This window comes from Myotis brandtii, unplaced genomic scaffold, assembly GCF_000412655.1.
Source record: "Myotis brandtii unplaced genomic scaffold, ASM41265v1 scaffold276, whole genome shotgun sequence".
Classification (NCBI taxonomy): domain Eukaryota; kingdom Metazoa; phylum Chordata; class Mammalia; order Chiroptera; family Vespertilionidae; genus Myotis; species Myotis brandtii.
Genome location: NW_005360509.1, coordinates 1,970,717 through 1,981,996, shown reverse-complemented (window position 1 = coordinate 1,981,996; position 11,280 = coordinate 1,970,717). Strand labels below are relative to the sequence as shown.

At 42.3% G+C, this 11,280-nt stretch overlaps 1 protein-coding gene across 2 annotated transcripts in view; it reads right to left on the bottom strand.

Annotated features, from left to right (window-relative positions):
* The window catches only part of DLGAP1 (discs, large (Drosophila) homolog-associated protein 1), a 517,051-nt gene that overhangs the window by 222,387 nt on the left and 283,384 nt on the right, over window positions 1-11,280 (bottom strand). For both annotated transcript variants that reach the window (XM_014541672.1, XM_005868737.2), the window contains exon 3: window positions 5,471-6,505. In XM_014541672.1, the coding sequence (XP_014397158.1) occupies window positions 5,471-6,433 (963 nt within the window). In that variant the 5' untranslated portion in view covers window positions 6,434-6,505. The remainder of the gene's footprint in view (window positions 1-5,470; window positions 6,506-11,280) is intronic.

Below are 11,280 nucleotides of genomic sequence, written 5' to 3'. Positions count from 1 at the left end.
CTCAAACATCCAGAAATTTTAATTTTGTAACAGAACAGTAAGCATTCAGGATTTTTGTCATGGAAAACGAATGATCACATTTCAATCACTAGCCACATAATGTCCTCTAATAGCACCTGGCACCTTAGATCATCTTTGTCAGTTAAAGATTTTACAAAGCCCCTGTGGGGACACAGATTTGTGGGTGTCCGAAGTATCAACCTGTTTTCTTACCATCTGCACATACATTAGTTTGTTAGCTCTTTCAGTCTTACTAGCCATTATTTAGAGAAGAAATAAAATAACAGAACGATCCTCCTTCCCCCATCCATCCCAAACCACCCAAACCAGCAACATACTATCACCAAATACAAAGTAATAAAAGAGCTGTACCCAAACCTGGTCAGTCCTTCCATTTCTTGAAACTTGCACACAAACTGAAGAAACCCACTCAGCCTTAAAGAGGTCGATCATTTTGCTCGCCTAAAATTTCATCTCTGTGAGTGCTTTCTTTCTCGGGTTTGTCTTGCTCTCTCTCTCCCTCTCTCTGTGTCTCTCTCTACTTCTACCGGAGAGTGTTTTCTTTCTCTTTTCCTGTTTCTGCTGCTGAATGAACGCAAAATACATGATTTGAAGGGATTTTGGTTTTTAGGCTAACAGTTGGAAATCTAAAATCTTGCTCTTCTGAATGGCTTTAAATACCAGTCACTCAACATATAACGTTTACATAAAGACGCATATACAGAACCAAGAATCTTGCTTTTTTAAAGCAAAAACAAAACCACAACAAAAGCTCCTTTTACTCCTTTCATCCCCTTCCTATTTTATTTACTTAACTATTAGCACTTACCCTGAGATGTGCCATAAATGCTCTATTCCAAATGTATAAAAGCCAACCACATCTCAACTGAGAATTAAACAGTTTTAATGTCTTCAAATCCATGTCCCTGATCCAAAGCCTGATACAGACAGTCACTGGCAGTGGTACAATAATTCTACACAGCAGACATCTGATTCTTGACATTTAAAAATAACAATATTGGGGGGGAAAAAGAGCCCTTTTTAAAAAAAACTACAAACAGCTTGTGAGTGAGCACATTATCACCAATTGATTGTATTAACTGGAACTGGCAATGATTTCAAGCTACAGTATTTCATTTCAAAATCAATGTCACACAGAGGCCAAATACCTACAGACCTCTCATTTTCTATATAATTACAGCAATGGCCTATGTTAAATTAATTCTAAGTGATAACTGGACAAAGGGAGAATCAGAACTGTGCTAGTATTTAGATGCTATTATTGGTGACTATTAATTTAATCTTTGTTCATTCTTGAATCAAATTAGGAGCCTTTCAGTCATTCTGTTGCTTGTCTAAGATGGATCACATTTCATAATCATGCAGGCACACACATCAGGTCAAAAACCCCCAACACATTTATTTCTATTTCTGAAGCACATTAGAGACTCAGACCGATCTGGGATCAAGTCTTAGCTCTTCTACTTACTATCTATGCATTCCTGGGCAAATGATTTCATCTTTTGTGCCTCAGTTTTGTTGTCTGTAAGCTGGAGTAAACAGTAATACTTTACAAAGTTGATTTAGGTACTAAATGAGATACTGTATGATTTCTAGCACATAAAAAGTATTTGATATATGCTACATCCTCTGTTTTATATTTGGAAGGGGGTTGGGATCGGGCATAGTAAAAGGAAAGAATTCAGGTTTTGTAGGCAGACATCAGTTTTGACCCGCCATGATGCTATGGACTAGCTGTGTGTCCTTGGGCAAGTTACTTAACCTAATTTACTAAATCTCAGCTTCTTCAACTGTAAAATACCTTTTGGTTTTAAAGAGCAAATTAGATAACATTGGGAGAACATTCACTTTTGGTAGGTATTTATTAAGTGAGAGCTCCAGGCTCTGGAAAATTGCTTTAATTAGTACTCTGCATATGTAACTTAGGAGTTTAAAGATGTAGACTGAGATCACAGGCCTTTAGATCAAGTGTCTCACTTTATAGCAGAGGAAGGAGACCCAGAAGAGCTGAAATAATGGTTCCAAGCAACATCAACATCACTAGTTCATGGTAAGTAGGGACTAGAACACAGACACTCTTATTTAAAGCTCAATGCCTTGTCCACTCAACCCTGTGATGTTGAAATTGAACACATTGGAAATTCAATTTCAGGACTAGGTGGTAATGAAAACAATACAACTAGAAAAAAACAAAACAAAAATCTTCTCTTTCTTGAATTCCCCAAATTTGCTTCTAAGGATGAGCTTACAAATGAAATTATTCCACAGGAGCTGGCAGGAGCTGGCTACATCCATCTTTCTGATAGGAGCTCGCACAGGACAGCAGATTCTCCTTTTCCTCTAAAGCAAGACAGGAGCTGGAGAGAACGTCCAGTTCTCAGGCGCTGCCCATTCTCCTGCCTCCCCTTGTGAATGGCCAGCTCCTTCACTTTTTTTAGAGGAACTCTTCGACATCAGCACAATGGGTGAGAAGAACACACTGTTCTACATTTAGTTTACTCACTAACCTACTACTTCATCATATTTCAGTTTGAAAGCCTTGTACAGACCAGGAGCTCAATAAATATCAAAATTTGTTAAAGAAGGTATAATTCGCCTTAGCTGGTTTGGCTCAGTGGATAGAGCGTCAGCCTGCCGACTGAAGGGTCCCAGGTTTGATTCCGGCCAAGGGCACATACCCGGGTTGTGGGCTTGATCCCCAGTGTGGGGCATGCAGGAGGCAGCCAATCAATGATTCTCTCTCATCATTGATGTTTCTATCTCTCTCTCCCTCTCCCTTTCTCTCTGAAATCAATAAAAATATATTTTAAAAAAAGAAGGTATAACTCTACTCTCAGTTATATTTAAAGGCTTGAACTAGCTCGGGTTAGGATTAATTATTGCCTAGTGTAGAATAGAAACTATTAAATGTTTTCAATATTTTGATAATTTCAGAATTAAAAATAAAGGTGCCTTGTGTATCAAAGTCAGATTAGTGATTACTCTGAGGAGGAAGGGAGAGAAGTGGGATTGAGGAAGGAACATATGAAATCCATTGCAATTAATGTTTTATTTCTATAGCTGAGTGATGTATATTTTACTTTTTTATACCTTTTTGTAAGCCTCAAATATGTCATTTAAAAATTGACTTAAAATAAGTTCAATAATTTGAAAATAGAATTTCCAAATCTTTATGATAGATCCACTAATATGCCTGTGCTAAATCCCATACTTAAATCTTCAAGCTTTCATTCTCATTTTACTAAAGAATGTAAATAATATGTTTACTTTAAAGATTTTTTTCTCCTTGCTCGCCATTTTCATGCCCTTGATTCCAGGGTTGTGCTGGGTATATAGGAAAGAGCTATGTTGCATCACATAGATATAAGTCTAAATCTCAGTTCTATAATTTACTGGCCACATATCTTTAAATCATTTAATATTTCCAAGCTTTGGTTTCCTCTCTTGTAAAAACAGAGTATTATTATATCTAGCTCTCAAAATTATTATGAGGATTAATATGGAAATGTTTGCTACAGCATCTGGTGCATAGTAAGTTTTCAATTAATATTAGTTTCTTCCTTCCTTTCTTTCTTTCTTTCTTTCTTTCTTTCTTTCTTTCTTTCTTTCTTTCTTTCTTCCTCTCTCTCATTCTCTCTCTCTCTCTTTCTCTCTCTCTCTCTCTCCTTCCACTTTTCACCACTACTTGAGCTTTTTACTTCACAATGGTATAAAAAGAAAAAAGAATTTAAGGTAGGAAGAACATGGGCAATTATGCAACACAATGGAAGCATTTTGTTACTAACAAAGGCTAGCTCCAGATGCATGTAGAGTATCCTTCTTTAACCTGATATTTCTTATCTAATCTCATCACTATTTATTAAAGTCCAGTTTTTTAAAAAAAAATTATTCTATTTTTGCTGCTAGTCACAGAAACTTTATAGAAAAAATATCCTATTCTAGGGCTTCTATCTTATTATCCATTCTTTCTTCAAGACAGATAATCTAATCAAAGTATTTTATTCTCAGTGATGGATGAGATTTATGTGCTTAAGGCAGTTCTAAAGTTTTCTGATATAATTCCTATAATGGTCATTTCCATAAATAAAGAGGCGTGGGTTCTAGTCCTACCAGAGCCACACACTAACAGTATACCACTAAGTCTTTACCTTTCTTTGAGTCTAGTTTTTTTATATGCTAAATGAAGAGGTTGGATTAAATGATCCCTTTAGCTCTAACTTAGGCAATACACCATGTAATTGTGTAGTGTTTGTGAAAACTATCCACATGTTGGTGGCTTCTTCTGAAGTCTGGGGAAGGGCTCTGGCACTGTCCTTGCCTACTGACTGCCAGCCTGGAATATTCTCAGGGTTTGTAGACGCATGTCCAAAGGAGCCAGTTTTGTCAGGAAGAGAGCAAGATGATAAACTTCTCAGTGGGAGACTTTTTCTTGCATTTCTTCTTAAGATTAGAGTGGGAAATGATTATAGTACAGTAAGAACTTTTTAAAGAGATGGGGATAGTAGGAGAAAGAGGAAAAAAGACACTGTAACAAGGAAGGACATGAGGGTCATTGTTATGAAGGGTTGTGTCGTAGGAAAAAATGACAACACTAGAGGAAGGTGGTAGGGAAGGGAAATACTCTTCCCCTATTGTTTTTATCCAGGTGAAATCTAGTTTAAGTGACTGGAGGGCAGCGGGAAAACATGAGGAGGTTGTGGCAGAGGAGGAGCAGCCTGTGGTGGGTCTGTACGTGTGTGGGATTTACACGCTGACACTAATTGCATTTTATTGTGTGGATGCTTCCCCTTGTCCTCCTCCTCTCTGCTGTCCTACTCTCTGCAGCTGTGCTTGTCAAATCCCCTAACTGGCTCCAGCTCCACCTTCCCAGTGCTCAGGGCATTACCCCCATTCCCTGTGCTCTGGGCAGCGGGGGCTCAGGTGGGAGTGCGGTTAGTGTTGGTATTGCTGTGACAATTACAATGGTGAAGACAGATCAATTCCCCCAAACTAATAACTCCAGGCAGAATTTTACAACTAAAAATAAAACAAAAAACAGAAAAGAACAACAACTCTAGATAGATATAATTAAACTCTTTCCAAAATTCCAAAGGTCATTGTTGACTTTTGTAAAAAGGTGGATTTATTTTAACATTCTGTGTAGACTTCCCTTTCCTCTCCTCTCTATCCCACGATCCTTCAGACAAAAGAACACAAAACATGAATAACTCCTTGCCTCTATGTGGGTGTGTTTTTCAAAGCACTTTGATGTCTAGTAACTCAAGATACCTAGATGAAGATGGTAGCAGGTTTATTTCCTGATAGGAGCACTTAGCCAGAGAAATGTTAAACAAATTTTTTTTTTTTCATGCAGACTATTCATAGGAGAGCCAATACTAGACCCAGGAGAAGACACCACACAATTAGCAGGTATAATTTCTGAACATCCACCACCCGACAGAAATGGTACCTGAAGGTACTGGCAGGAACGTTCTTGCTGACACGACTCAGACTTCACCATGGCCTGGTCCACGTTCACCGAGGCCTTCTGGTAGACCTCCCGGGCGCGGCTCACCGTCAGCGTGGACGACCAGGCGCTCTTCTTCAGGAGCGGCGCGTCCAGGTTGACGGGCAGGTGGGCACAGGTGGAGCACTTGACGTCGTTGTTACTCCGGGAGGCCTTGACCGCCTGCTCACTGATGGTGTTGTAGGTCTCCATGAAGTACTGCGAGGCCGAGCGGTCAGGGCACCTGCCCATGGTCATCACGCCCGACGGAGAGTGGTAGATGCACATGTCGCTGTCCAGGTTGTCGTCGGAGCTCCACCAGCCCGGCGAGGTGTTGGGGGAGGTGTTGGGCCGGGCCTTGGGCTCCGGGCGCCTCTCCTTGCTCTTGCTGCGCTTGCCATACCTCACGGTCTGTGTTTCGTCGGGGCTGGCTTTGCCCCCGTTGACGCTGCCTTTGGATGGTCCCTCCAAGGAGTGCGACTTGGTGAAGAGCTTCTGGACCGAGTGGACCAGGTGGCGGATGCGGCCCGGGCTGTCGCTGCGGTGCTCCAGGGCTGTGCGCTTGTACTGCAGCGTGTGGTACCCATCCCGGCTGAGCGGCAGCTGCCTCTCAAACTGGTCCAGGAGGTTGGGGGGGAGGCGATTGGCCTTGGTGGCCAGGGTGCGGGGCACAAGGGCGCACTCGTCCTTCAGCTCCTGCTGCGAGTTGTAGTGCCTGCGCGGGAAGGTGCTGCTGGCCAGCGGGTCGCTGAAGGGGCCCACGCACTCGGCCTGGAAGGAGTTGCGCTGCGTGTAGTAAGGGTGGTCAGCTGGGTGGTGCTCCACTGGGCTCAGCAGGTATGGCTTGCGGTCCGAGTGGTGCGAGTCACAGGCGGAATCGCAGGTGACTCCGTGGTGATGGCTGCGGCTGCCGGATAACCCTTTCATTGCTGATGGGGCGCAACCGCGGGGGTCATGGACACCCCGTGGTCAGGTTCCAGACCCGTCTCCCGCCAAGACCTGGGGGATGAACAGGAGGGGGAAATGGTTAACAGGTCCTTTGGTAAATAGATATTGCTTTGTCTTGCGGTGCTGTCCGCTACTGTGCTTGTTTTGTGGCAGAAGAACTCAATCCTGCCCCTGAAAGCAGTTGTACTGCATCGTTGGAGAAACTCCATCGCCTCTGTAGGGCGGGAAAGACAACTCCAATCAGATATGGGGAGACTGTAGGGGTGAAAGCTAGTAAACCTGGAACAGGAAACTATAGAAATGATGAAGCGTTTTAAAATTATTTAGAAAGAGGACCCCTTTTCCCCTTCCTCCAAGATTCAAATAACTGGCTGTATCTTCCCCTTGCTTCTCTGGCTTTATCCTTAACTGTATGTGAATGGGAAATCTAACTCATCGAAGGCTCATTTACTCTGGGAAGCCTTTGCTGATCCCCCTTTGCAGACAGGACTAGTTCCCCTCTGTGTTTCCCCACCAGCTACTCTCTCAGCGCCGGTGGAATGGTCTCTGGCTTTCCTGGGTAGCTTCAGTTCCTTGCAGACCCGCCTACCTTTTAGACACCTTTACATCCCTCTCCCTAGCACCAGGCCAGCCATGTAGACACATAGAGTAAGCATTCCATAAATGCGAATAAAAAGAAAGGAATAAATAAAGGAGTATACTGGCACCTTATAACTTGAGGATATAGCTTTCTATCTCCCGTCACATGCTTTCCCATTAGAATTCTGTAGTAACAATGACACCACACTGGCACCCCTCCCCCACCATGGTAATCAGAGTTGATAAAAATAACAGTCTGGCAAATAAACCAGAGCTGTAGAGACAATCCGCCCCTATATATCTGTCATCAGAGGGTCAACAAACCTAGAGCAGTTGAAGAAGGACTAAGCTTGAGTTGGTTAGCTTGAATAACATGGCACCTGTTCTTCCTGGCTTAAAGGTTTCTGGTTAAATGTTCACAGACGATGGCAAGATGGCCAAAGGGGAGGTCCTTGAAATGTTCCTGAGGACATGAAACACCTGGGCTAAGGGTCAGCTCAGCCTCTGTGAGAAGCCACTCCTGCAGATCCACTGTGGGAGCTCATTCACTCTGAGCCCAGGCCTTCCCCGTGGCGTTAGTAACAGGGGCTGCTGTTGCCCCAGGCAGAGGATTTTCTGACTCTAACAGTGTGTGTTCTCCAGTCACTGACCAAGTTCTTATTGACAGCCCGAGTTTTACCCATCCAGCACCCCAAAAAGTGCTTGGCTGATGGTGGGAACTCAGTAAAATATTTATTCAATAAATTAATGTATTAACACAAAGTTTCCCAGAGTGGTCTGTACTGTGATTCAAGTGACATCTATTGAATGGAAAGATAATTGTGTGACAAGGGATGGGCCAAGCCAAGGAAGGAAGGGACCATCTTACAAGCATTCCAGGTACCAGTGTTTTTCAGAGTGAGGCAAGAGGGAGACAGGTGAATGGTCTTTGTGTCACCCCCCAACTCTTCACAACCCATCAAAGACTATCCCACCTCTGTAAGTTTCATCTGCCTTAGAGTAAAAGTTTGAAGGATTTGCCTGGCCTCCTGACTATATGATTGCCAAATAGAGGACAATCTGTTTGAAGGAGAGAAAGAAATTGACATCTGAAAAGGAGAAAAGGAAATCAGGACTCACTAGAGGCCCGATGCATAAAATTAGTGCAAGAGTACACCTTCCTTTCCCCGGTGCTGGCACCAGCTTCCCTCTGGCACCCAGGACCTGGGCTTTCCTCCAGCCCTGGCTTCATCCAGAAGGACATCCAGTTTAATTAGCATATTACCCCTTTATTATTATAGATAATACCTGTGGATTAGGAAGAACCTGTAAATCAAAACTTGCCCATTGAGGAGAGACTCATGAAAAAGGAAACTTAAGCATAAAATACCTTGGAACTGCTTTGTATTAAGTGATGACTCCAAGAATAGGTGTGGAAAAAGGGATATCAGAAGGTTAAATACACGTTTTTAGCAAAACTGTGGCACAAACTAATTTAGATGAAAAAATCCATTGTATGAGGAAGTCTATAGGAAACAGGTCCTGTTGCGGACATTTTTGCCTTTTAAATACAGATTTAAAAATAAAAAAAGCAAAAATAACAATCTAGTAGGATTATACTCACATAATTAGTCTTATGATTACACATGAAAGAGGAAAATGAAGACTGAGAGAAGGAGGAGCACCTCCACCTGCAAAGTGAGGTCTTACTCTTAAACTCCCTTTCCAGCACATTTCTTCCTGCCAATTCTCCCCCTCCCCTTCCTAATTAATGTTTGTCAGTGGCATCCATGGCCCTCATTTGCTCCAGCCTGTGGTGTAACTGGGTATCTCTCCTGTGCAGGGCCCAGTGTTTGCTGCTGCAGACCAGGGCATGCCCACTGCAGTCCCTACAGGCCAAAGGGCTTGCAAGGTGCTCAGAGACATGATCTCATCAGGAAAAAAAATACGAAAAGCAATTCTTATTATCTTCTGCATTCTTGGATAAGGAAGCTGCTAGCCCCTGAATTAGATTTTAAGTGGCTGTAAAGATTTCTGAAAATAGAAAGGGAAATTGCCTTTCATACTTTCCCCTTTGAGTGTGGGTGGGGACTGTAGGTAAATATGCCTTCATAATGGTTTCTATGATGATCCTCTCTTTTTTAGTGTGTCTACCATGACTTTAAAATTATGTTTTGTTGTTCTCCTAAATTTAATTTTACTAGCAGACAACATGTCCTGATTTTGGGATTGGAAAATTTGTTGAGTATATTGGATATCCTGAGATGAGCTCTGAGTTTTAGAGGGAGAGATGAAGCATCGATGATGAGAGAGAAACATCCATCAGACACCTCCTGCAAGTCCCACACTGGGGCGAAAGCCCTGACTGGGAATCCTACCCTGACCTCCTGGCTCAGAGGTTGAAGCTCCACCACGGAGCCACGCCAACCGGGCAAGATGTGCCTGGTTTTAACGGACTTCCCACACCTGTACAGATGATGACCAAAGCAAGAATCCAGCAAGGTAAAGGAAATTCTCAAGGTAGATAATTTATTAGACCAAGAAAAAAACAAACAGACCACATATTAGAAGATGCTGACAGTGGAAAAGCAGTGTTGCAAAGCTGGCAAGTCCTTATTTCATTTTGATTTCTGTGCATGTCTTTATTTAGAGCTGCTGTTCTTGATTTTTCTTTATATGCAGAGAGAAGAGCCATGTGGAGGGCTCCACTCTCTCACTCAATGAGGACTGACAGCCAGGCTATCATGACTAGCTTTAGAAAGAACAATGTGGGGAACCCCATCCAGGAGAACAGGGTTCTGGTTTGGGGAGGCATCAGGAAGAAGAAATCTCCATAAATCTTTTCAGGGTCAGGAGGCTTCTTTGGTTTCCCTCCGGGAGACCTGCCCATGCCAGGTTATAATAGTCAACTAAAGAGAAAGAAAGCATTCCCTTATTGAAGAGTATAAAGTAATCCCAGAATAATGACTTTGTTTCCCAGTCTCCCTAGATGTGCATAGGTGACTAATTCCGACTAATGAAATATAATTGGAAATGGCATATGCAATTTCTGGAAAGTGTCTCTGATATCCCTTTCCCTGGCTGGAATGCAGACCTGAGGGCTGGCTGAGCAGTGAGCGATCTGGTACATGAGGCAGAAGTAGTAGTAGTTGGAGCAGCACAGGGTAAAGCACCTGGCCACAGTGGAGGATCAGTTCATCCCTGGATGCGTACCTCTGCATCTTGTTTATGTGGGAGGAAACAGACCTTTATCTTTGTCTCTGCCACTGGTATTTTGTTTTCTGACATTTCATCTGGACCTATTCACATGTAAGATGGGTAGTGAGGACCAAATCCTGGAGAGCCTTTGTTAGTATCCCGGAACGCAGGACCTCACTTTGCATGTGGAGGCACTCCATGAGAGCGATTGAAACCAGACAGTGATATGGCCATACCTCTATAAATATTTTTTTTTGGCTGTAGCTAGAGCCTAGATTTAGGTGTGGGGAGAGGCCAAGAAGATCTAAAGAAGCAGTTACTTCTTGCTTGGGCAGTTCATGGGAGAAGACCAGAAGAGAGGATGGCCAGCTGAGGCTGTGCCTGTCTCAGGCTACTTGCTCATACATGTGTGTTGCTACCACAGTTTAAACACACGACACTTTTTCCAGAAGAAAATTCTATGTAACATGGATGCAGATTTTATTAGCAATTTTTCCTCTATTAATAATAAATCTCCATTCTATAAAGATTGAGAATGAAGAATCATATGAATGTATAGGACATTTATGATTTTAAGTAAAAATAATTTAAAAATAAGGGAATGGTTCTAATTAATATATTATTAAAACACAAAGCCATGCCACTTTAAGGTAAAAAATAAACAGAAAACTTAACAGAGGTGAGAGTGTAGGTTGACACTGGCCAAAGGCCCACTTTTCAGATATTTTCTGACCTTCTGAATTTGTAGCTGCAATGGATAGCTGAATGCCTTTTTCTTTCACTTTTCCAAGCTTTCCTACTTGAAGGTTTACAGGTGTTGTATACTTAAAGTCATGTAAGTACCATTAGAGCACCTTTGAATAAGCACATTCTGAAATACACTGGTTATATTGCTCAAAGTACAATGGTAAGCCATTTTCTATAAGTGGAATGTATTCTGGCTTCTCTTTAATATTAATTACAATCATAATCATCTGCAGTTAGATTTTGTTTGTGCATACCTCCTTCAATCAATCTGAGTCAGCTCCTGTAAATAAATGCCTTTGGAGCATTTCCCTTTCAAAAGATAC